At 35.1% G+C, this 27,989-nt stretch overlaps 1 protein-coding gene and 1 pseudogene across 7 annotated transcripts; both read right to left on the reverse strand.

The window, feature by feature from the left end:
- Positions 1-27,989, reverse strand: part of LOC127882000 (zinc finger protein 737-like) — a 259,848-nt pseudogene that overhangs the window by 21,905 nt on the left and 209,954 nt on the right.
- LOC127882011 (purine nucleoside phosphorylase-like) lies at positions 157-27,849 on the reverse strand. Of its 7 annotated transcripts, none has more exons than XM_052430385.1 (8): positions 27,125-27,213; positions 24,033-24,282; positions 21,468-21,637; positions 16,836-16,868; positions 7,285-7,388; positions 6,363-6,538; positions 4,754-4,944; positions 157-4,020 (listed from the first exon to the last, which is right to left on the reverse strand). In XM_052430385.1, exons 2-8 carry the CDS (start codon positions 24,068-24,070, stop codon positions 3,824-3,826), a joined length of 909 nt encoding a protein of 302 aa, XP_052286345.1. In that variant the 5' UTR covers positions 24,071-24,282; positions 27,125-27,213; the 3' UTR covers positions 157-3,823. The 7 variants fall into 7 exon arrangements, with proteins under 7 accessions (XP_052286345.1, XP_052286344.1, XP_052286346.1 ...); XM_052430384.1 differs by having other exon boundaries at positions 27,058-27,206; XM_052430386.1 differs by having other exon boundaries at positions 24,033-24,251; positions 27,125-27,191.

The following is a 27,989-nucleotide window of genomic DNA, read 5'->3' on the forward strand; positions in this document are numbered from 1 at the left end:
TAATGCACATGCATAAGGTCATTTTTTTCCCACAGCATTTTATGTTTTCCACAGTGTTTTTGGTTGAGATTCTTGATTGAAATTCAATAAAGAAGTCTTGACCTATAATCAAACACTGTATTTCAAATTATGTAACCATTTGAACACACAATTCCATTTCAACAAAAAGAGTTTATTGTATACCGCTTATACATGTATATTTCTTCCATACAGTTTTCGGACAACCCTCATATGTACATGTGTATCAGAAAACACTGCAACACACACAAATCTCACAAAAAAAACAGAATATGTATAGACATACATATTTCTAAGTAGATATACAGGCAAAATACCTAAATTGGGTCACTTTTGTTCTTTTTTTTTTCAACCAATTTCTCAAAATAACTGCATCGAACAAAATATAACGTGAAACATAAAAAAACTGGGTTTAATTAAAAGTAATTGTCAATTAGTGTACTGTTCTTATTTAAACCCCAGATTAAGATTTTCAAATTTACAGGGATCATTAAAACAATAGTAAGGTACTCTCTAAAATCAAAGATTTTTTTTGGATTAAGACACATGGTACAGCCAAAGGTGTTGTGAGTCAATCGATACAAAAATAATTTCATCTCTATCGCAGAAACACTAGTTTGTCAGATGCAATGATTTAAGCTATATCCTTATTAAAGTACTTCGCCAATATAGGATGGCACAAAAAATGAAGACTACTTCATAAATGAGATGACAAATAAAAGCTAAAGAGGTCTAAAGCAGTCAACAAATGACCAATGAAAATTTTTCGCGGTAGGGTTGACATAAAAACTCATATAAATGTCAAAACAACCCGCATCTTTTACCTGCTTCCTAGAGGTAGTACCAAAGTTATTCACCATTGTATAAACCTATTTCTAAACATAAGATTCTTTTGTAAAAAAAGATTGCTGCCAGTACAAACATGTACAGATACAACTGAGTAATAGATCTGACACTTTGAATAAGTAAGAATTGAGAAATGGTGTTATACAATTAGGTGTTCACACAATTTTTTCACAGGCCTTTTCTCTTGCTCTGGAATACATGTATATTTAACATGCACATGGTATATTGATGATGTTAATACACATGCATAAAAAGCTAGACTTCAGTTTACATGTATATCTAAACAATCATATGTAACTCATAAATGCATTTGAACAAAAGTTTTTACCAGTCAGTGCATAAATGAAAAAGAGAATACATTATCATTTGTGTCTTGTTCTGAGAAAACTTGTCATAATGCATGTGCATAAAGTGTCGTCCCAGATTAGCCTGTGCAGTCCGCACAGGCTAATCAGGGACGACACTTTCCGCTTAAACTAGATTTTTTGGTAAAAAGGGACTTCCTTTAAACGGAAAATACCATTAAAGCGGAAAGTGTCGTCCCTGATTAGCCTGTGCGGACTGCACAGGCTAATCTGGGACGACACTTTACGCACATCCATTATGACGAGCTTTCACAGAACAAGACACATTTGATTCCAGCTTTGCAGACATTGTCAAAAACTATGACAATAACATGTCAAACAGCATATAAATTATTTGCAAGCATTCCTAACTTTTCTATATCCCTCCAGTATCAATGGATGTAAATTATAAAAGTGACCATGAAGACTCGTGTTAAAGATATGTAAAAAAAGCCACAACAAACAGAAACTTAACATCATTTCTAGAAATAAAAAAAAAAGTAAAATGTATGGGAATTTGAAAAAAATACTCTATATAAAATGGAGTATTACAAATGAGCAAAATTGGTAATTGTGGCATTAATAGACAACGCAATAAACATTGAAAAGAATAAATTTAGTTTGAGATTTTTGGGGAATGGTAATGCATCATTCATACTTCAATGTAAGAATCCACTGTATACTTGAGCCCAATTTGCACAACAACAAAAAGCTCATTCCAAATGGAAGAGTTGATATGTAACAACATGAAAACTAAATATAAGGAGCAAAGTGTCTTAATGCCACAACATGATAACATGGATTCCCCAACATCACTATATCGATCATTCATATACAGGGTTTTCCCACAATTTTGGGAAAATAACTCACACTTGTGAAATTTCGAATGTAAGAATCAATTTGCTGTTTCAAGTGTGCAAAATTTAATGTGTTAGATTTATATATTTTCAATAATTAGTGATTAAACTTACATAAAACAAAAAATTACAAACATACATAAGTCAGTATAATGGAGATTACACCTCTTCATTTCTAAACTAATAATCTCTATTTCTATGCATCAAACAGTCCTACCATAAATTGGGAAGTTGTTGACTGGATTCGAGAGAAATGTTTTTCCCATTGGGAATATGACTCATAACATCCCTACATTCAGAAAAACAAAAGCCCTGATAAATACCACAGCATTTTCTTGCCATAACCATTTTCCGAAAATGAAAAGTGAGTATATTACAATTAAGTCAATATGCATTATTCTAAACAAAAATGTGATAAGCAAAACACCGGTAACAAGACTTAGATAAAAGCAATTTCAAGAAAACAATTGTAAACCCTAAAAGCTGTTCTGTATATTGATAGCTACAATTGCAAACTTTAGATAATAAAGATGACAAAACTTAACAAATGTATAAAATGCTATACATGTCTTTAACCCTTTTATGCCTAGCGTATAGAAAAAGGCCTTGGCAAACAGCGTAGACCCAGATGAGACGCCGCATGATGCAGCGTCTCATCTGGGTCTGCGCTGTTTGCTTAAAGGAATTTCTGTAAGAAATATTCTAAATATAGAAATAAATTTTGGAAATAAATTGATCCAATTTAGAAGGATGGGAGAGTCCACTAGGCATAAATGGGTTAACCAACCTAGACAAGACATTCAAATATAGTTACCTAACCCATACAGAACAAGCATGTTCCTGAATAATACTTCATTACAGACACACACATACTGTAAAGGAAAACAAGCTATCAAGAGATAGAATTGCAAATTTATAAAGTAAGTAGAAAAAATATACAGGAAATAAACATATATATATATATATATATCCAACAGAAAAAAACAAACCATGCAGTCAACTAACTTTTTTGCAACAGAAATGGGGAACAAAGATCTATTCCAATACCAAAATAAGAATCCCACGGGTTTGATAAAGACCTGAATGAATGATAAATTGCCCCACAACTTCAGAAGTTCCTATATTCTATGTTAGTCTCATATATATAATTAACTAATGGAAATAAAGCCTAAAAACTAACAAGCATTCTCATTGATCAATATTTGAGAGCTCCTTTTTGAATGCATGTGCATAAAGTGTGGTCCCAGATAAGCCTGTGCAGTCAACACAGGCAAAACTGGGACGACACTTTCCGTCTAGACTGGATTTTTGTAACAAAAATTCCATTAAAATTTCATAAAAGCGGAAAGTGTAATCCCTGATAAGCATGTGCAAACTGCCCAGGCTTATTTGGGATGACACTATAAGCTCATACATCAAAGCCAGTTTTCCCAGAACACAGTTCATCATTTAAATCTTTTCCAATCAAAGCCTAAGTGAAAGTTGTTATGTGCAAACAGCATAAAACCAGAACAGCCTGCGAGTAACTCGCAGTCTGTTCAGGTTTTATGCTGTTTGCTGCACATCAATATCTTTGGGTTGAAAATGAAGCCTTTAAAACTTGAATCTAGTAAGAAAGGTCTTTAAATAAATTTATCTTTTTTCGGGACTGCAAATGTGTTAAAAGACGTATCTAAGTGGTAAAGGGTTTAAGCAGAGACTATGTTCACAGCTTAGATCTTTCTTCGCCTACATCCCATACACCCACACAATCAACTCTTAAAGCTCGCCGACCACGGCGCTGATAAGCTTCTGCATGTCGTGCGCGCGTTTCTCTCCCGTCTCCAGGACCTCCTCGTGATTGGCCACCTGCTTGGAGTCGTACTCCATTACGCACTTGTTGGTCACCAGCGAGATGCCGCACACCTCGATTCCGCAGTGGCCAGCCACCAGGACCTCAGGAACGGTGCTCATACCTGTAACAAGGAGAGACATTACATCCGCATTCTTGGCAAACATGGTTTAAGGAATGGGCTAAAAGTGTCGTCCCAGATTGACCTATGCGATTTGCACTGGCTAATCATTGAAGACACTTTCTGCTTGTATTGTATTTTTGTTTTAATATCCAGATAAGGCAGAAAGAGTCAACCCTGATTAGCTTGTGCAAACTGCACAGGGTAACCTGGGAATACACTTTATGCACTTGCATGAAATCCTGTTTTACAGAGCACTGCTTGCATGACATCCTGTTTTACAGAGCACTGCTTGCATGACATCCTGTTTTACAGAGCACTGCTTGCATGAAATCCTGTTTTACAGAGCACTGCTTGCATGACAGCCTGTTTTACAGAGCACTGCTTGAATGACATCCTGTTTTACAGAGCAATGCTTTCATGACATCCTGTTTTACTGAGCACTGCTCAATTGTAAGAAATGTTTGTACATACTTAGAAGTGTTTTGATCTTATGTTATACAGAAAATGCGATTTGCTAAAGCAGGTCACATGCAGACTTTGGTGTTATTTTAGATCAGTAGAGGATTTTTAGAACTTAAATTGAGAATTTTAGGCACTTTTAAAAACTATATACTATATGCTAAAATTTCACGAAAAGAATTCACAAGAAATCTAATCAAGGGGAAAAATAATTAAATTAATTACTCAGTACAATTCATACAGGTAAAAGTATCCTTCCTACAGGTAAACCTACCTGTAGCGTCAACTCCTGCCACTTTCAGGAACCTGCACTCTGTGACCGTCTCAAAAGAGGGTCCGCCCAGGAAGCAGTAGACTCCCTCGCGCAGGTAACCACTCATCCCCAGCTTCTCACCAATAGAGCGCACGATCTTGCGCAATCTTAGACTGTAGCATTGGGAGGCAGGCGGAAATCTTGGTCCAAATCTACCGAAAGGAGAAAAGTAACAACTTTTTCTAGGTTATGTTTTTACGTATTTATTTTCTTGCAATTGCATCTGAACCCTTTACCACTTAGAAACGTATTTTCATGTATTTGTATTCCTTAGAAAGTTATATTTAATTAAAGACCTTTCTTACTAAATTCAAGTTTTAAAGGCTTCATTTCCAACCCTTAGTACTGATGAGCAGCAAACAGCATAAAACCTGAACAGATTTCGAGTTACTTGCAGGCTGTTCTGGTTTTATGCTGTTTGCACACAGCCTTTTTCACTTTGCTTCTGAGTGGAAAAGGGTTAACCCTTTCCGGCTCAAAAGCACACTGAAAATGGTTGTATGTAACCAGCAGAAAACCGGTAACTCACAGTTTGTTGAGGGTTTATGCTGTTTGCTGCTCATCAGAATATTGGGTTTGGAAATAAAGGCTTTAAAACTTCAACCTAGTAAGAAAGGTCATAAATTTAACTTGATTTTCTATGGGACTACAAAGGCATCAAAGTGTGAATCAGAGTGGCAAAGGGTTAAGCCCATTGCTTATTCAAGTTATTGAGACACCCTCAGCCTCAAGTGGATTTCCTGATAAGAACAAGTTCTTGGTGACTTTGCGTAAGATCTTGAGAATGATCCAAGCTAGGGATCGAACCACTAAGACCTCCCGACTGCTTAGCAACCACTAAATCTGGGAATGGAAATGGAGTCTAGTACATAAACATACATGTAAGTCTAGTATAAGGAGGAACCAGTTTGCATGTAAAAGTTACAATTGTCACCATATTGTGGATTAAAATCAAGGTAGCTTTAAATCAACAATATTTGTAGTTAAAACAGTTATCACTTGGCTTTTTATCTTTAAACTTATTTATTTAAGCTTGATTGCATGGAAAGCCTACGGCTTATTGAAAAACTCTGAAGTCCATTTCCTGGGTAGAGCCAGTGCTTTGTTTCTTTTGCGGAAATCTAAAGAACGCTCCCATAATGAGGATCAAACCTTTGACCTTTGAATCGCTAGGTGGACATTATACCCACTACTAGTATGTCACCACAACCTTTACTGGTCATTTTTTAGTACATGTTACTCGAAACGAATTAACACGCCTTAATATGCATGCCTTTTTATAATCATTTTGAAGCAAGGTATAATGTTGGCCACTGGTGTGGATAAATATGCATGTGTGTAAGGTGTCTTCACTGATAAGCCCCTGCAAGCAGAAGAAGCTAATCAGGGATGACACTTTCCACTTTCATGGAATCTTAGGTTTAAAGAAAGTCACTTCTATTGGAAAATCCAGTCAAGGTGAAAAGTGTTGTCCATGATTAGCCTGTACCAATTGCACCATCGAATAGGGGGAGATACTCTACGCGCATTAAGTCCAGTTATCCCAGAATGCGACTCATATCAGGTCTACCTGTCATCGTTGGGTCCGACCAGCGGGTTGACAGCCGCAAAGCCTGGCATGTTGAAGTGGTCCTTAATGATCATGATGTCCCCTACATTGTAGTCCGGATTGATGCCGCCGGATGCGTTTGTCACAAACAGCATCTTCACACCCATCAGCTTCATCACCCGCACCGGTAGAATAATCTGCGGTGAAGAGAAAAAGGTACAATACTATCCTTAATGATTATGATAATGTCAATTTTTGAAATTAGGAGAGCTAAGCCAACAGTTAGGTTTAATATAAGTAAAACCTATTTATTTCAGCTTGGTTGCATCAAAATCTCAAGGCTAATAAAAAGGCTCTCCATAGTCCCTTTCCCAGGTAGAACCAGTACTTGGTGTCTTTGGAGGAGATCTCAATATAGCTCTTCAAGTGGTGATCCAACTTGTGACCTCTCAATTGCAAGGCAAACACCATACCCACTAAACTGAGCAGTTTCAACTTTTCAGACATATAACTATCTGCTTAAGAATGGCAAGAATGTACTGTATGTAATCGAAACGGATCATTACAAAAATTCATTTATAACTGACCACAACATAACTTCATTTACAGATCCGTAAGTTTGGCAATTTGTGGTAATCATAATCATAACTTGATTGGCAATATGAGCCCAGTTCTAGGTAAAGTGGGCTAATTGCATGTGCGTAAAGTGTCTATCCAAATTAGCCTGTGCCGTTCGCACAGGCTAATCAAGGACGACACTATCCGCCTAAACTTTATTTTTGGTAAGGACGGACTTTCTTGAAACTAAAAATACCATAAAGGCGGAAAGTGTAGTCCCTGATCAGCCTGTGCGGACTGCACAGGCTAATCTGGGACGACCCTTCACGCACATGCATTTTGCCCAGTTTTCTCAGAACATGACTCATAAAAATTATGTTGATACCTTGTGTACATCGTAGCCCTCATAGAGGTGTGCACGGCCCTTCATTAGCACCACCTGTTTTCCGTGCAGCCACCCGAATACCAGCTGACCCGCATGACCTGGAACTGAAACCGGAAACAGAACGGAACATGTACATTAATTGTGTTTGTTTGCTTGGATTTTTGAACGAATTTGTATATCCAATATTATTCTGACATTCACTTTTAAAAGTTGGTCAGTTGGTCAACTTACGCATTTCATAAGCCTGGGTAAATTAAAATGACTTGCATTAAAAGGGACCTTTTCAGGCTTTGGTAAATAGACAAAATTTTACAAAAATGTTTCAGTTTCGCAAATTTTCGTGTAGTTATGATATTTGTGAGGAAATAGTAATACTGAACATTTACCATGCTTTAAAAATATCCTTTACTTGCATCATTTGACGATTTAAAAACCTGAAAATTATCAAGCGTTGCAACGCAAAATGATTGAATAATTTGGAGAGTTCTGTTGTTGTATTTATATTTTGTGACACTACGAGGATTGCTTATATAAAGTATAAAATACATCAATTCACTCATTATACATGCATGCATGAGCACGGATGGCTGGGTGGTCAAAGCGTTAGACTTTTACTTAGGGTCAGTGGTTCTAGCGCAGTTGAGTGTTACATTTGTTCTTTTTTTTATCTTATAATATTCATGTTATTACTGTAGTTGCAATAATTCAACTCTCAGCTTTATAACCCAAAGGGTTGCCGCCATTGCAAAAATCATCAAAGGCTCTGGGAGTACGTTTATATGGACTAGTTATTACTGGAGCTATTAGATCCAAGTGTTATTTATCAATATAAAGCATTTAATGACACACTTCAATACATGCCAAAATCTGTGAAAAGGTCCCTTTAAGCATAACCATACCAAGTGCAAATGCGGACTCCATAAGCATTAATTATACACTTAAATTGTTCTCTATATTTGCATTAGTTTAAGTCCATGCACGTTTTGCATGAATTTAATAAGAGATTATAACTGTATACCTATTTGGTGAAGTTTGCTCCAAAAGATTAAAAGTGCTTACGTTATGCAATCTGATTAATAAATGGTTACAGTATTTAAATATATTTAAGCAGAAAGTCAGTTACTGGGTAATATTGGAAAGCTGTTACTGACATGTGCTTTTCTAAAATAATTGGAAAAACATTGGAAAGACTCCGCAGATGAGAATTCTTTAAGAAATTAATGGGTTATGTACATGGCACCAATATATACAACCAATAAACAATATAGTAAAATATACCTGTCACCAGTATTCTAGTTGTTTTTACATGAATAAACATTTCTGTTTCTTACTACATCTTAGAAGGGGCATGAGAGATGTACCGGTTGGTTTATAATGCTTTCCCAGGTGAACATTGTAAGCAATCACAGCAAACAAGTGAGAAAAGTCTACAGCGATTTTTTTCCCAATCAGGAAAATTACCTGTACCAGCCAAAATGGGAAAAGTTAGCACGCAAAAAGCGGCAAAACCTAAGGGAAAGTTTTTTGTTGTGAAGTCCTCAGATTGGGAAACTGGTGTACAATGTATTTGATTTTTTGCTCGCAAATACTTAAAAAAATTAACAAAGTGTCGTCAAATTGCCAATATGGTATTTTCATATGTTCAAGCCATAGAGCTGCATAGGGAAATCCACTTTATGTTGCATTCAAAATAAAAAAATATAAATAACAAGACTATTGCCAAGCAATATAGTCCCCTACCGGCTCCACCATTGTCAGAAATTCCACCATTGTCAGATTTTTTTATATTTGTTGCCATAGCAGCCAGAATTTTTTATGTAGGAACAAAATGAAATGACGTGCATAATGTCCATATTGCCATCTATCCATGTTTCAAGTTTTAGGAAAAAATGTTAAGAACTTTTAAAGTTATCGCAGGATCCAGAAAACCACCATTTTCAGCAGTATTTCTAGTCTATTTGTTGCCATAGCAACCAGAATTTTTAACGTAGGAACAAAATGAAATGACGTGCATAATGTCCATATTGCCATGTATCCATGTTTCAAGTTTCATGAAAAAATATTAAGAACTTTTAAAGATATCGCAGGATCCAGAAAAGTGTGACTGACTGACAGACAGACTGACAGAGCGCAAACCATAAGACCCCTTTGGTGAAACTGGTAGGGGAAAAAAAAGAAACCTTATTTGAGATTTTTTTGGACTGAAATTGGAAATTTGTATTTCTTCCCAATTGGGAGAGTGCTGTTTTCTGTACTTTAAAAAAAGAAGAAAAATCGCTGGTAAATCATCCAGTGGGCACGAGTTAAAGATCACCTATTCACATGTTATAATTTTGACACAGTGTACAGTACACTCCACGCGTTTTCCCCAAAAAACGCGCTCCCTCCGCGGGGTTTTTCTGCTAGCGAGTGTTCACGCGGCGTTGGAAGAGCGAGGTGAACTCGATAAAACGCTCGGCGTTACGCCGCGTTCGCTAATTCCCGCGGCGTGTATTACTTTAGGCTAGTCGGTAAATGCAGACACTTTCCGTTCTTATCAGTGATCGCCGCGCAACGCCGCGTTAGCAGTGTGCTACTGGGCATGCCAAAAAATAAAAACATTGTTATAATAAATTGTTTAAATACTGTAGTACATGTATAAAAAAGATAATTGTATAGAAAATTAATACGTATACAAATTATGTTTTTTAATTCACAGGTACGTCTACGATATGAATTAGTCTAATATAATACATTTGACAAATTAACATTTGAATCATAACACATATGACACAAGAATAAATGTTCCGTAAAATTTCCAAATGAGAATAATAATTCGTAATCCGAAACTCACTACGATTTTTAATTGTTAACACGACGTTTACAAATGCTTCCAATATACAGTCATGTATATTTCCCGACAAAAGCGCGCGAAAATTATGCTGCAATGTACAAGGTCAAGGTACAATGTATACTCCTGCAAAGCGTGCGTGTATTGATTTTTTTATACATACTTTGTAGCGCAGAGAACATTGAATTTTGTTGATTTCGGTTAAAAGTTTCTTTGTTATTTATTAACGAAATTATATCGCGAATAAGTTGATATTTCCTCTAAAATAATTTCAAATCGAACACGCCGAATCTTTATCGTTACGGTATTTTAGTAGAGTAATTATTTTAACACTAATTGTATAGTAAACTGATTAAAGAAGACATCTGGGCGGAACTGGATTTTAAGTGTTTGACGTTATGAAAACACGCAAAGCTTGTCTACTGACCTATTGTGTAGACTGCTGTCTGCGGTGTTTTGACAAAAGGGATTAACATGTGTGAATGTCACTCTGCCGATTTGGTCCATAATTACTGGTAAACATTGTTTAGAATGTCGACGCAACAAGAATACAACTGTGAATATTACATGCAATTATCAACTCAATAGTTACCACCTTTTAGCAATCAATGGAATAACCTACAAACAAAGAGAAAATCAATGCATTTGCGAGCAGAGAATTGACTTTGTTCCGACAATTAAAACCATTCCTTATGCATTCGTTGAACGTGTTTACTTGAGTAAGTTATGCCTGTAGACAGGAAGCGGCTTTTCTTTGATTGCGTCAAACTGTCAATTCACACAGATTTGCGAGATTTTTAGGGTCCTTGGTCATTTGTATACATGTTCAGTATAGAAAATCACCTGCTAACATGAAAACTTTGGATTAAATTATCAAAATAAAAACAATGTTGCAAACTGTGTTTATATTAATTGGTAAGTATTAGTTAAAAGACGACGTTTTGTGTGTCGTAAATCAACGAGTTTTCTATACAACAACAAATTCTTCTACAACCACGTCGGGATCGATCTAACTTGGTTGTTTTTTTTATTGTAAATATTATACTACATGTACATGTATGTACTTGTAATAAATGTAATTTTATTTGAAAATCAGGAAGTCAAACAAAATAAAATTGATCGTTATCTCGTAAAACGCGGAGTTTCCCTCGCGTTGCCAACGCCGAGGGCCGCCGCGTTGACTTATCAGTTTTGCCGATCGTTAACCGCCGCGTCCAAAATCATGCAAACGCCGCGTATAGCGGGATTTTCTTAATCTCCCTCCAGGTCGAAACCCGCGGAATATGGATGGAAATTGGGGAAAACGCGTGGAGTGTACTGTATATTTAATATCATGATATTAGCATCACCTATCAAATACCTGAGCCAGTGGGATTTTTCACCATTTTGGGAATGGGATCGGGTCTGGTTTTATGCTGGTTGCAAAAGCCATTTTCACTTTTCTGCTTATGGGGAAAACGGTTAATATGTATGTAAGGTTTCAGCTCTCTAGTAGCAATATTTATTTTATTTTAAGTTGTTTTGAAACTAAAGGGCCACAACTGCAATTGAGATACATCAAAAGTTCAAGAGCCGGGCGATATGTTCTCTAGGAGCGATACTTTTGAATGTCAAGTCAGATTTTTTTCCACCATTTTGGGATTTGGTCCAGGTTCCTTTCAATTGGGAAAAATTACACAGTTTTGACTTAAATTTGGAAAGTAAGTATTGTTGTTGTTTTGCTATCACTGTGGGGACAGTGGTCTAGTGATAAGATGCTGGGCTAGGGATCGAAAGGTCCCTGGTTCGAATCCCGCCCAGGCACTTGATTTTTCTGAGCAAACAATTAATCCCAAGCTTCCTCCTCTCCACCCAGGTGTATAAATAGGTACCTGTGAGGGAATGCCGGACAAAACCCCTCCCGGATAAAAACCCTCCCGTCAGTTTTATAGGGGCCGGACGAAAACCCTCCCATGAATAAACGGGTACGGACAAAAACCCTCCCATGGAAAAAACGGGGGAGGACAAAAACCCTCCCATGAAAAAACGGGACCGGACAAAAACCCTCCCGTGATCTGAGCCACGAATACACTATCAACAATTGTGCGCCGGCCAGTGCATTAAGAACATCAAAGTCGTGTTTCTTTTTTAGTCATCATCGCAAAAATCACAGAGGCGGACACAGGCTTCCCAAGACATTCTTTATTTCGTTTTATAACAAGTATTATGAAGTCTAGACAGTATAATGTTACATACATTGACAAATAAGCATAATCAATTGATAAACAAAAACCAACATTGTAGACACTTGTGTGCCTTTACACAAACAAATTGCTTTTTATATTTGCAGATTCACAGTATGATATTTTGAACAAATGTTGTCAGCATTGAGTGATTTTTTCGGGTTAATGAATGCAACATTGTGTGAAGCAAATACATTTGTCGGCGTTTAATTGCTTTTAATTAATTCTGTGATTAAACTACTTAAAAACTAAAAGTAGTTGCGGAATCACAGTTTGCTATTTTTAGTAAATTTTGCGGATTAATGAATGCCACAATGTGTGAAGCAATTACATTTGTCGGTGTTTAATTGCTTTCACGGGAGGATTTTTGTCCGGTCCCGTTTTTTCATGGGAGGGTTTTTGTCCTCCCCCGTTTTTTTCATGGGAGGGTTTTTGTCCGCCCATGTTTATTCACGGGAGGGTTTTCGTCCGCCCCCTATGAAAATGACGGGAGGGTTTTTATCCGGGAGGGGTTTTGTCCGTATTCCCCTGTGAGGGAAATAAGCCAATGTGCCGTGGCTGCCTGGTGCGCCATATGTAAACGGACGACTTAAATCCCAGTGATCGGGGGGGTTGATTGTGAAGTCGGCTGAAGATGTATATCAAAGCAGACTATAAACCGCACCAGTTTAACCTTTTATCAAATGCTTCAAAATTGAGAATTAAAGTATTTTCAATTTTCAAAAGTATATTCACTTAGCTTCAACTTATAGCACTGATGGCAACTATATGTTGAGATCTAAAAAAAAAATTATTTTTTTTTGGGGGGGGGGGCCTTCAATTGGGAATTTTGAGGTCCCTTTTGGAAATTTTTCCCATTGGGAATGGGGCTGAATACTGTCCCCGAATTTTAGAGAACAAAAACACTTCAAGTGCAACACAAAAGTAAGGATCCACTTAATATATGATGGATGAACAAGGGCAGGGGAATATAATTGCCCCAAACCAACCTTCAAATTGACTCAAGCGGGGGAATAAAATTGACATGTGTGCTTACTAAAGAGAAGAGAGTTAAACAAGAGGGCCTAAAAGGCCAAAAGTTGCTCACCGGAGATAACAAGATATTATTGGGACAAATCTTCTGACCATGTTTCATGAAGATCAGAAAATAAAAGTGGCCTCTAGAGTGTTAACAAGTTTTTACTATAGCCATATAAGGAAAAATGCCCCGCCCCTGGCAGCCATGTTTTTCAACCAACCGGCATCATTTTTGAATTCGTCCAAGATATTATCGTGATGAATCTTCTGACAAAGTTTCAGGAAGATCGGAGAGTACATGTAAATGTGGCCTCTAGAGTGTTAACAAGATTTTACTTTAGCCATATAAGGAAAATTGCCCTGCCCCTTGGAAGCCATGTTTTCCAAGCAAACATAATTATTTTCAAACTAATCAAAGATATCATTGAGACCAATCTTCTGACCAAATTTCATGAAGACTGGACAATAAATGTGGCCTCTAGAGTGTTAACAAGGTTTTACTATAGCCATTTTAGCCATATAAGGAAAAATCCCCCGCCCCCTAGTGGCCATGTTTTTAAAGCAGGCCTGTTTTAAAGCAACCAAAACCATTTTCGAACTCATCAAAGATATTATTGGGACAAATCTTTTGACCAAGTTTCATGATGATCGGAAAATAAATGTCACCTCTAGAGTGTTCACAAGGTTTTACTGTAGCCATATAAGGAAAAATGCCCCGCCACCGTGAATGCCATGTTTTTCAACCAACTGGCATCATTTTTAAACTTGTCCAAGATATTATTGGGATGAATCTTCTGACTGAGTTTCATGAAGATCGAACTATAAATGTGGCCTCTAGAGTGTTAAAAAGATTTTGCTATAGCCATATATAGCCATATTAGGAAAAAATGCCCATGTTTTTCAATCAAACGTAACCATTTTCGAACTCATCAAAAATATCAATAAGACAAATCTTCTGACCAAATTTCATGAAGATTGGACAATAAATGTGGCCTCTAGAGTGTTAACAAGGTTTTACTATAGCCATATAAGGAAAGATGCCCCGCCCCCTGGCGGCCATGTTTTTCAACCAACCAGAATCATTTTCGAACTCATCCAAGATATTATTGGGATGAAACTTCTGACCAAGTTTCATGAAAATCAGACAATAAATGTGGCCTCTAGAGTGTTAACTTTCATGAACATTGGACAATAAATGTGCCCTCTTAGAGAGTTAACAAGGCAAATGATGACGCTGCACAACGCACAACGGACGATGGACAAAAGGCGATTAAAAATTGTTGTGCTCAGGTGAGCTAAAAACAAGCAAAAAGCTTATCAGGAGGTTATCATGATATATTATTTTATTCTACACTGTGTTTGCACATACATCTTTAGAAACCATGTAATGTCAGACTTAGGGTTGCACTTATGCACACATTGCAATATATTTATCAAAATAATAAAGCTCCAGGTTAATTCTTTGAATAATGCAGTATATTACTCAGTATATACCTCATTCTGGGAAAACTGGGCTTAATGCATGTTTGTTTTTCATTTCAATGAAGTCTGTTGTTAGTTAGAATCAAGTTTAGGCGGAAAGTGTTGTCCCTGATTAGCCTAGTCAGACTTCACAGGCTAATCAGGGGACAACACTCCATGCAGATGCATTAGTCTGTTATTTTTTTATGACCAAAATGAAGCTAATATTATAAAGACATGATTATAGTATCCATGCGATGCAACACACACATGATCGGCCAACCTAACATCTGGCTGAATTTGCACATTTCCAGTAAGCAAGGTAATCACAGTTTCTCTGTCTAGACAGGCTACTTTGACACAATGCTGAAAGGCCAGTTACGCTTGATTGATCATTGTTGGATTGGGTACTACTTTAATGTACCCCGGGTACTCTTAAGTATACAGAAATGTATCGTGGGTACTCTAAAGTATGCTTAAATGTACGTGGGTATAGAAAACATACTTAAACGTACCTGGGAATTTGAACGCTAAATTGATCAGCCGGCTTTTTCTCAAATTAATCGTGTTGATATTTATGTCAATATTTTGTAAAATGGACTCAATTACATCAAAACTCATACAAAAAAGCATGCTGAGGCAGGTTTTGTTCAAAGAGAATTGTGTTTCGTATTCCGTAATAAAACTCGGGTACAGTTTAAATTGGCCGGGTATGTTTTAGAATATTTTCTGTACCCTGGGTACATACAAGTATACTGAAACAGTACCCGGGATACATTAACATGTAAGTAGCACCCAAGCCGCAGTGACAATCCAGTGCTATTTACCGGTACTGTCAAAGTGAAGCAAATGTCAGAAGGATCATGTCAAATTCAAGGGCAAAGAAATGTCAAACTGGCAAGCTACTGTAGGTTATGATCCACTAATTTTTAACTGTTGCCATAAATGTCTGGGGCAACACGATCATTGATTTGTATAAAACATGCATAAGTGATTAAGTCCTAGCAAAATAATGAATTACTCTGGCTGGCACAATTGTGAAATGCTCGCCTGATGTAGGTTGCTAAATGCTTAAAGTGACTCGTTTACAATTTGGCAAAATGACTATTGTAAAAAAAACAAGCAAATTCGTTGAATTGATATCCCCCGCCAATATGCTTCTGGACACAAAAGTGTTATATTTGACACTCAAAAAAGCATTTTTTCAAGATACAAAGGGCCATAACTAGTTATTAACAAATGGTGTACAATACCATTTGGCATGCATCATCCTCTTATTTATATATATACTCATATACCAACTTTCAATGAAATCGGCCAAAACACTTCCAAGATATGGCTCTTGACACACAAAAAAACATTTTTTTCGAAATAAAAAGGGCCATAACTCCATTATTAACAGATGGTGTACAACGCCATTTGGCGTGCATCATCCCCGTATCCATATATATACTCATAATAAGTTTAATGAAATCCGCCAAAGCACTTCCAAGATATGGCTCTGGATGGACGGAAAGACAGACGGAAGGACGGAAGGACGGAAAGACGGAAGGACGGACAACGCCAAAACAATATCCCTCCGCTTATGGCGGGGGATAATTAATAATATAGACTCAAAACAGAATGTATGCATGACACACAATCAAACAAGCACAATAACACTCTGGACTAAGTATAATGTTAAAAAAATAAGTTTGTTTATCCATAATAAAGAACCAATTCCAGAAGCTAATTTCTAGCCTGGTAGAGGCTGGCACAATTGTTAAACGCTCGCCTGACGTAGGTTGGTAAATGCTTAAATGGACTTGTTTACAAATTGGCAAAATGATTATAGTCAAAAGAAAAATATAGACTCAAAACAAAATGTATGCATGATACACAAACAAGCAAACTACAAATGTAACACTCCTGTATAGGCTAAAAGTTAAAAAAATAAGTTTTCTTTATCCATAATAGAGGACCAATTCCAGAAGCGGTGAAAAAAATGCTGCCAAGACATGTTATGATAGCTACATGTATACCTGGCTTCCACGTGTGTTCGAGGTTGATGTGTCCTGTGAAATTTTAGTTTTTATTTTTAGTACGAAAATGAGCCTCGATCTGGGGAAAACTGGCTTTATGCATGTGCTCTAGAGCTGCGCTCTAAGGAAACGTGGCTTAATGCATGTGTATTAAGTCTCATCCCAGATTAGCCTGCGCAGTCTGCACAGGCTCATCAGGAACAATAATTTTAGCCTAAATTTAATGTTCACTAAAAAGAGACTTTCTTTAAATAAATAAAAAAAACATTAAAGGCTGAGAGTGTCATCCATGATAAGCCTGTGCAGTCTGCACAGGCTAATCTGCAGAGACAAAACTTTACTCACACACACAAGCCCTGTTGTCCAAGAGTGCAGCTAAATAATAATATAAAACGACTTACAATGGGTGCCTTATATCTTCCTTTATATGATCACACTTATTTATAAATGTGCAAAATCTGGGATTAGAGGACTTTATGATATAAGATTGGGCAATCATATATCCAATTGAAGTTCTAAGTAACTTAAAACATGGATAATCCTTTGACACATGTTTTGGCACAAACAAAGGGAACGTAACTAATACTAAATGTCAAAATATCTGAAGTGTTTTATATTTTTTGCATATAAACAAGGTGCTCTGTTAAGTAAATGCTGATGCCTTAAAGTGGAAGAATTGTCAGTATTGATTAATTTGATAAGCAGTGATTTTTTTTGCCAGAAATTACAGCCGATATTCGGCTGCTTCCCAATTGCAAAAAATGACGTTTTTTCCCAAAAATTTGATTAAAATTTCCCAAAAAAAAGACAAAATTTTCCCAATAAAGTCAATAAGATTACAATGTAATTAAGCAATAATTTCGAACGAGTGCCGATCGAGTTGCCGAGTCGTCGCCGAACAACAACTGACTTACGTATTGTTCGCGAATTTAGCCGAATACGATTTTACGTTGCTATCCACATCTCTCTCTATATTGCGGAGGATACCGACGATAGTCGATGTATCCCGATTGTAAACGCCTGTTTTTACACACGCCCAAGATGGCGGCAAGCAGACGAGAAATTTGCGATGAGCGGCGAAAATGATAAATAACATTCAAATTAACAATGGATATCATATGGTTATTACGGAATAATTTAATGCGTTTGTCAATTAACGCAAAATATAACGTTTGAGATAAAAACAACAAATATTTATTACAAATCTTCACAGTGAATGTGCATCACGGAAATCAGTGTTGGGAAATTGGAATTAGTCTACCGTTACTCACAAAGTTAATGCATTTAAGATGAGTATCGTTCGAAAATGGAAAGAGACAAACATGATATGATTTATATGTGAGTGGATCTGTGTAAAATCAGATTCATATGCATATTCTGCTTTATTATGTTTGTCACGCTTTACAGTTTACTGAAATAGCATTGAAGTGCAAGATGTTGAAAGGTAAAGAAATGAAATAAATTATTTTAACTCCATATAATACATCATTAACATACAAATGTAGCAAGACCACTAAAGCGTTTTTTTTATAAATATTTGTTAATGTTTTCACCATATGATATTTAATTTAAAAGAATACTGAATTAAATTCTTACTGTTAAAGAGGTTATGATTAAATGGTATATTTAAGAATCTATATAGATTATTGCAAGTTCAATATGAATTTGGAAGGATATTAACTTAACATTGTCTTCATTGTAAGAACACATTAAATTAGTACTTTATAATATAAAAATGCTGTCAAACATACTTTAATAATTTTAATTCTGTTCTTATAGATCTAATCATATTTATAATGTTTCCCAATTTCATGGTTTATCGCACTATTTTTCCCAATTTCATGGTTTATCGCGCTAATTTTCCCAATCCAAAAGGCACAGGCTGTAAGAAAAAAAATCAAAAAAAATCACTGATAAGTATTTGTCTAAAATTATGTCAATGTCAAAATGTCAGGTGATTTGGGTGTGTTGAGAGTGTTTCTTGATACATGCAAGTACATGTATCAAAGCTTAGTAGCAAGCAATGTTCTATTAACCCTTTGCATGCTGGGAAATTTGTCGTCTGCTAAAATGTCGTCTGCTGAATTTCTAAAATTAGCATTTTCTTCGATTTTTTTCAAAGAATATTATCAGAATAGAAAATAGTTTGGATCCTGATGAGACGCCACGTTCTGTGGCGTCTCATCTGGATCCAAACTGTTTGCAAAGGCCTTCAAAATTCAGTTCCCGCACTGAAAGGGTTAAACAAATCATTCTGGGTTCAACAAGATTTTGGACCTTCTGAATAAGTCCAAGTCTAAACATAGGTCAGTGTCACGGTCAAAATTAAATCAAGTGATGTGGGTGTGTTTATAGTGTGCAATGACATCATCAATGCATGCATCAAAGCTTTGTTGGAAGCATTATAAATGTAATACATTTTTGGTTAACTTTCTGTGGGTTTCACTTTATCAAACATGGTTTTGCATTCATTTGGCCAATTTCAATAGGTTTGAGCTATTATTTGTCCATCAAAATAAACATATCTTTACACAATTTAGAGTCTCAATTGATGTAATTGTAAGCGTTAAAAAAAGTAAAATGCATTCAAGAGATTAAATTTGATGATAAACCGATAAATGTTTTATCATGGAAAATATTAATTCAATGGACGGACAAACAAATGGGGAACCAAGCAGTAGATTCCCGGGGCATACAAATAAAATCAAAAGCTGTACTAAAACCATATTTTACCTTAACCTTCAAGTATGACCATGAACTTTGTGCAAAGGACAGAGGTTTGTCTCCACAAACTGGTAATTTTTAGCAAGTTATGTTCGCTTTCTCTGACTTATAATGAAATTACAGTCAGACAAGCTGTTTTATTCAAACATTTTACTTGTGACCTTCACCTTTCAGCTAAGAACAAACTGTGTTTCAACCTAGTGATTATTTGAGGCAAGCTTTTTTTTTAATTGCCTGATAAATAAGACAGTTACAGCCCGGAAGAGATTTTGGGACATACACACTGATAAGTGTTTTTCTGGGTTATTGTTCAAAACACGGACAAGAATAAGGCATGACACTTTTTTGAGTACAACTAAGCACATTTCTTTAAAATGTATATTCTGTCACAATCTCCCTTAACCCAGTTCCATGCCGTAATTTGAACTGAAACTACATGTATGGGTCTGGGAACAAATTGGAATTGGAACAAAATTCATGTCAAAAAGAGATGCAGGAGAGTCATAAACATTTCAATTTGTTCTAAGAAAAGGCCCATGTTGAATTAGCAGGAATGATGGTGCTCCCTGTTTCTTAAGGCTTCACATCTGCTGCCCAACTTTTCAAAATCTTTGAAATTCATTAAATACTAGTCTTTCCTAAAATATTCAATAGGAAATGAATATGAAATATACAACTTAAATATTGAAGTTTAAGTTAGACCAGCGATTTTTTGTCTGCCAATTGAGGAAAGTACCTGAATGAGCCCAAATGGGCAAAATTAGAGCAAAACAATAACCTTTATTTGGGACAAATCGTGCTGTGAAGTCATCAGATTGGGAGAATGGAGTATTTGATTTGTTGCAAATAAATACTTTCAAAATTGAAAACTAAGTGTTGTCAAGTTGTTAATATTATATTAACTTAGGTTTAAGCCATAGAGCTGCATAGGAAATTAACTAAATGTTGCATTTTATTATAAACAATTGAAACCTTGAATTTGGATTTTTCCGACAGCAATTGGGAAATTGATGGATTTCCCCCCAAGGGGAAAGTGTTGTTTTCTATTACTTTATAAAGAAGGAAGATATCACTGTAGATTGATGCATCCTGCCCTCCTGTTACAAGTATACAAGCGACCGGGCGCGTATTCACCAACCCACTCTTAGACTAAGAACACAAAAAATAGACTTTGACTCAATGAAATAACCTTGGAGTTTGCGTACATAAAATCTACAAGCTTAAAACAGTGCAAATATTTACAATTATCCACATATTGTTCTTAACAAAGAATTTAAAATTATTGGTGTTAACTGTCATGCTAGACTTGACTTTCAAGGTAGTTTTCGCACATCACAGTTTAAAGGGGCCTTTTCACATTTTGATAAATTGACAAAATTAAAAAAAAATTGTTTCAGATTCGCAAATTTTCGTTGTAGTTATGATATTTGTAAGGAAACATTAATACTGAACATTTACCATGCTCTATAATATTAAGTATACATGTATGCATCTTTTGATGATTTAAAAACCTGAAAATTATCAATCATTGCAACGCGAAGCGATTGAATTATTTGGAGAGTTCTGTTGTTGTCGTTATATTTTGTGATACTACGAGGATTGCTTATATAAAGTATAAAATACATCATTCAATGCATGAGGACGGATGGCCGAGTGGTCTAAGCCATAGACTTTTACTAAAGGGCTCCAGGGGTCAGTGGTTCAAGCCCAGTTGAGGGTTACTTTTTTTTCTTACATTTCTTTTATTATAGTTTTTTTACTGGAGCTTTTTAGATCCAATTTTTAAATTTATCATTATAAAGCATTTAATGGAAAACTTCAATACATGCCAAAATCTGTGAAAAGGCCCCTTTTAAACAATATTCTTTATTTTGAGACTTATGTCTAAAACTTGCTTTGTAGACGTACCTGTGCTGACTGGGAAGCCCTCTATGTCCTCATACAAGATGACCTCCTTGTCTTCCAGCATGTTGGCAAGGCCTCCAAGACCAGACCCGCAAATGATGCCGATATGGGGCCGACATTTCACCCGGTCTAGAACTGACTTGGCGATACGGCTTACATCCTCGTACGAGTATCTGAAAGAATAGCATACCCAAAGGTGTATTAAAATGAATAGATTTTTTGTATACTATATAGAAATATTGATAACGCTTTCTACGCAGATTGAGGGTGTTCTGCTTGTTCAAATGTTGTCACAAGACACTTTTAATCTGAAAGAACCTTTATCTTTTCTATACATAAACTTAAAACAAACTTAAAATGTCAGAATTATCTTTGAAGAACAAACTATTGTTGCATGGAAATATCAAACAAATAGCAAAGCCATCACTGTACCACAACAACAATAAAAATATGTATACATAAAAAAAATTGCATGGAACTGGCCTAATGTTTTGACATTTCATAAACTGTCTGTCATTAATAACACAGACTTCTACTACAGACTTTGTGTAGTTTAAATAACAGGAGTGAATACAGTTATGTCTATGGACAACATTATATTACACATGAAAATATCAAGTCATGAAATGTAAACATAACATTGTAATGCCACTTAACATATTTCTGCAAACAATGAATTGTATTTTTCATTACAAACTCTTTTGACATTCCTTATGAATCAGTACATATCAACATAAAGCAATCACAAATGAAATACAAAATGAGAAACTTACACTGTTACATACTATTAATAACTAAATTACTAATACAGTAACTGCAGACATGGAGCAATTTTACTAGCTTTGTAAATTTCACAAAATAGGCATAAATAAAGAACAACTTCAGAATTTAACAAGAGCACCGCCTTGCGGGTGCAGACCGCTCATCTATTTTCTTTTTAAAGGTGAAGGGACTGTCAATTTAAATCACAAAGGAGGGAGAGGTGGAGTGAAGAGGGGTGTATAGTGTGGGGGTGTGGACATTTATTACATTAATTTGTGAGATGATCTTTAAAAAAAAAACAAAAACAAAAAACATTAGGGGAGGGGGGGTGGGGGGGGAGGGGATTCTTGGGTGCGATGGTTGGATGGTATTTCAAAAAATAAAAAATAAAAATACATATTTGTGTGTTTTTAACCGTTTCAAAAAAAAAATTGGGTGGGGGGTGGGGGGGTATAGTGTGAGGGTGTGGTGGTCATTTGTGAGAATATCTTTAAAAAAAAAAATTGGGGGGGAGGGCACGGGGATGGTTTGGGTGGAGTCTATTGTGGTATGTCAGGTAAGAGTAGTTTTGTCAAAGTATCAATCAAATCTAATCATAAATAAAGAAGTTATGGCAATTTTAGCAAAATTTAACAATTTTACCTTGAGAGTCAAGATAATTCAAAGGTCAAGGTAAAATTCAACTTGCCAGGTACAGTAACCTCATGATAGCATGAAAGTATTTGAAGTTTGAAAGCAATAGCCTTGATACTTTAGAAGTAAAGTGGATCGAAACACAAAATTTAACCACATATTCAAAGTTACTAAGTCAAAAAAGGGCCATAATTCCGTAAAAATGACAACCAGAGTTATGCAACTTGTCCTTTTACTGTACCCTTATGATAGTTTGCGAGTGTTCCAAGTATGAAAGCAATATCTATGATACTTTAGGGGTAAAGTGGACCAAAACACAAAACTTAACCAAATTTTCAATTTTCTAAGTATAAAGGGCCCATAATTCCGTCCAAATGCCAGTCAGAGTTACATAACTTTGCCTGCACAGTCCCCTTATGATAGTTAATAAGTGTTGCAAGTATGAAAGCAATAGCTTTGATACTGTAGGAATAAATTGGACCTTAACACAAAACTTAACCAAATTTTCAATTTTTCTAAGTATAAAAAGGGCACATAATTCTGTCCAAATGCCAGTCAGAGTTACATAACTTTGCTTGCACAGTCCCCTTATGATAGTTAATAAGTGTTGCAAGTATGAAAGCAATAGCTTTGATACTGTAGGAATAAAGTGGACCTAAACACAAAACTTAACCAAATTTTCAATTTTTCTAAGTATAAAAAGGGCACATAATTCTGTCAAAATGCCAGTAAGAGTTACATAACTTTGCCCGCACAGTCCCCTTATGATAGTTAGTGAGTGTTGCAAGTATGAAAGCAATAGCTTTGATACTTAAGAAATAAAATGGACCTAAACACAAAACTTAACCAAAATTATAAGTATAAAAAGGGCACATAATTCTGTCAAAATGCACGCCAGAGTTATCTAACTTTGCCTGCCAAGTCCCCTCATGATAGTAAGTAAGTGTACCAAGTTTGAATGCAATAGCATTGATACTTTATGAGAAAAGTGGACCTAAAGGCAAAACTTAACTGGACGCCGACGCCAACGCTGACGCCAAGGTGATGACAATGGCTCATAATTTTTTTTCAAAAAATAGATGAGCTCAAAATAAATCACCTCTATCCCACATTAAAGGTTACATTAACAGGTGCAAACATGTTATCATCATGTTATCATCAGTTTATACTTACTTGCTTCCATTCAAATGAGTCCCATTCAATTCCGGCATTTTGTAGATATGTATGGCCTTTAACAGGGCTATAAACTACTTTAAACCTGATATAGGCTTCTATATTTGGGTTTATTATGTCACTGTGTCTCCACCAACCTTCACTTTTTTGACAGAATTAAAATATTGTAGAGTTAAATATGCCTGCAAGGCAAGAATTCTTTAGCCAAATAAGTGTCTTCTAAATAAAACCGACAGTTAAATTTATGCAACTGCAAATAAAGATGACAAATATATGGTCCAGTAACAACTTAACATATTAGAGTGTGCATTTCTGATTTTATTTACCAACTTATAATGGTAAAAATCAAACAAACAAAAAACATACAAAAACAAGAGATGTGTTTGTCAGAAACACAATGCCCCCTAATGCGCCACTTTTTTTACCTTGAAGGATGACCTTGACATTTCACCACTCAAAATGTGCAGCTCCATGAGATACACATGCATGCCAAATATCAAGTTGCTATGTTCAATATTTCAAAAGTTATTGCAAAACTTGAATGTAAGGTTAAAGATTTTTTGTGAGTTTTTTTACCTTTGACCTTGAATGATGAATTTGACCTTGACCTTTTACCACTAAAAATGTGCAGCTCCATGAGATACACATGCATGCCAAATATCAAGTTGCTATGTCCAATATTTCAAAAGTTTTTTCAAAACTTTAATGTAAGTTTAAAGTTTTGATGACAGAATGACAGCAAGACGGAATGACGGAATGGCAGACAGACAGGCCAAAAACAATATACCCCTGATCTTTCGATCCGGGTGCATAAAAATATTTTTAAATATAATGATTATAATATTTTGTGTTGTACTGTACTTTCTATAGATCTAGATTATCAATAATATATATTTTATTGTTATACTGTGGTGGTACTGTTTTTCACACTAATTTTTTTGCATAAAATGGGTATGGGTATCATCACGTTTTTAATTTATACATGTAGTATAGAAGGTTGGGGTGTGAATAATATTTGGTAACATTAGCTGTAATGTTTCACATGTATGTTCATAATGATCACAAAATTTGTTGTATTTTAAGAGTGTATACCTTTCAATACAACCCATATGTCATGCTACAAATATATTTAAGTACATTTAAATTACATTGAGGAATTAAAGCAAAATCCTGCTTTTAGATGCAAGTATTTTGACATTTTTTATTCATCCAAATTATATCTGCATTGCATCATTTTGATGTAAATGTTATCATGTTGTTTATCATCATCACATTAACTTCATATTTATCAAATGATAATATTTAATGTTCATATCCTGCATACTACTATACTTCAGGTTGATGAATCCCCTAATCCCCTCTTCAAGACAAATGGCGTCACATGGAGTATTCATATAAGTGCATTATAAAAAAGTTGACACTATCATAACTTAATCCGTCACATGGAGTTTTTATATAAGTGCATATAAAAAAAGTTGACACTATCATAATAACTTCATTAATTTAATATTATTTTATTAATTACTTTTTGTCTGCATGAAACATTAGAATAGTGTAAAAGAAAATGCATTAAAAAAATATATATTGTCGTTATTATTTGTTTTAACTGATAAGGAAAAAAGTACTGGCCATAATGTTCGTTTTTGATATATAAAATGGTGTTACCAAAAAACAAGAACAAAATCCACAGTTGAAACATCTTTGCGACCATTTAAAAAAAGGAAACCTTCAAAAATCAAACTAGTTCAAATTAAAATAAAGTTAATGTATTAAAACAAATAAAAATGAAAACAAACATCAAATAGATCCTTTCCATGCACACAACGTATAATAACTATTTGGAATGGTATTAATCGGGAAAACTAAAAGTAAAACTTTGACACAGTGAATATTTTTTTTGGATTAAGTTAATTGTTTAAATTTAATTGTTAGCATCAATCTTACATTTGTCTGAGCATTATTATCCTGGCATTTAATTGCCCTATTCTTCAACACAAACTGATATCTTGTTATGATGAGACACGGTCCTGACTATCAACATGTTGTCATAAACCACAGACGGCAGACAGCTGCTGCAATTTGATATGTTATGATATAGTATGATAAATCCAACAAAAACACATATTTTTCTTTCCTTTTTTATCAACGTTTCGGCTTACGCCTTCATCAGGATAATACAAATAATAACAGAAAGCGGATGTTACGTCATTGACTTAACGTACATTAAAATGCGGGAAAATGTGTGTCAATAAAATGAACGTTAATTAAATTAAGCTTAACTTTCGGATTCAAGAATACACAATTTCCTATAAAATTATATATAAAAATACTAATAGGAAAAAACAAAAGTAAGCTTAATTAAATTGAAGAGCTAGTCTTTTATGTTAAAAAGAACTTTGTTATTCATACCATTAGGGTGTAATGTTTTAAGTCTATGTATATAGTAAGTTTCTTTACATAGACTGTCCGTTTTTTTTTTGTTTTTTTTGCAATTTGATATGTAACATATTGCACAAATTAAAAGTCATTAGTCCATAATGGATGATCAGAAACTATATATTGTAAAGATAATAGCCCATTCAATCATAATAAAAAAGTATTAAATACATGTAGCTATTAACTTTATTTCTAAACATTTAACATATTTAGCAGGTACTGGTGAAGTAAAAATCTGTCATTACGTAAAAAGATCTATGTTACAACAGTGTACATAAACAGTATGATGAAACTGTACTCCTATAAATATGAGGTCGATTTAGTGGTGTTGTACTAATATTAGTATTAGATTTACATGTATATAAATTATTGTTGTTATATATAATATTATTTATAATAATAATAGTATTATTATATTTATTACTACTATTATCATGATTATTGTTTGTCAGTTTATATGTTATTACTATTTTAAGATAAATCTTTACACATCATCCATCTATTCACTAAACATTTTGTGAAAAAGATGCAATTAACCACGGACTCTAGATGAGGTCATGTGTAATAAACGTAATAAATGTTACCAGACCATATAATAATCTAGAATATCAGTAAATTCCAGCACAATTCACGAAAAACAACATACAAAGTCTCACTTTAAAAAATACACGATACAACACGCCTCCAGTTCACGCTTTGAAATAATTGCATCACACTACACTCTACAGATCCAACTTTACGCTTGTAAACAAACTGAATAGAATGTCAAGGTCTAACCAATCAAAAAGAACCTAACAATTTCAGACAACACACCTTTGGATATAACCAATACAAATTACCGTTTCATGTTTTGGTATTTCATTGAATTATTTACAAAACAACCTTAACCTTGAACTTGTATCTATTATTTGATCTACGGACAGCATATCAATTGATCCGGGAAAAACGTAGTAAAAAGCAAAGACCTATAATGGTCTTTGTAAAAAGACATACTTCAAATGTTTACAGAATTAGCCTATAGGGAAATCAGTTTAAATGCGGCATAAAGCTACAGGAAGTCATTCAGAAATTTAGATATGGTGACATGTATTATCGGCTGTGTAGCGAAATGAATGCTTTAATCAGTAATATACTTCATTTCTCGTGCACAAACCAAAAGCACATACCCCTCATATGATGTCATTCCACTCATTTGACGACAAAACACGTTTACTTCGGAAGTTGCCATTTCTATAACGTTTGTGAAATCAAACGCCTAAGGTTATTGTATGTGTATCCTTTTCCCCCAACTGGTTGCGTGCAGAATGCGGATTGCTATGATTTATATAGAGCAACAGCGTCTTGACTAGATACACACTAAATGTCGAGTGCGCCCTTACGTTCTACAAAATATTACATTAAAAGCAGCATGCACAAGTTTTGGCATTTCTACTAACAAAAAAGTTCGGCACCCAGCCAATATTGAGAGCGTTTGAAAATGGCCTTCAGTTCATATACTGGATAGATCTAGATCAAATGTGT

This window comes from Dreissena polymorpha, chromosome 5 (assembly GCF_020536995.1).
Source record: "Dreissena polymorpha isolate Duluth1 chromosome 5, UMN_Dpol_1.0, whole genome shotgun sequence".
NCBI lineage: Eukaryota > Metazoa > Mollusca > Bivalvia > Myida > Dreissenidae > Dreissena > Dreissena polymorpha.

Bases quoted from the DNA above. Each gene is read 5' to 3' on its own strand.
- LOC127882011 (XM_052430383.1), bottom strand. From the start codon at position 27,696: ATGGCAACTTCCGAAGTAAACGTGTTTTGTCGTCAAATGAGTGGAATG. The intron at 21,638-27,634 runs GTATGTGCTTTT...CTATTCTTTCAG, and splicing joins GGAATGACATCATATGAGGG to ATACTCGTACGAGGATGTAA. The intron at 4,021-4,753 runs GTAGGTTTACCT...TCCTTGTTACAG, and splicing joins GGCAGGAGTTGACGCTACAG to GTATGAGCACCGTTCCTGAG.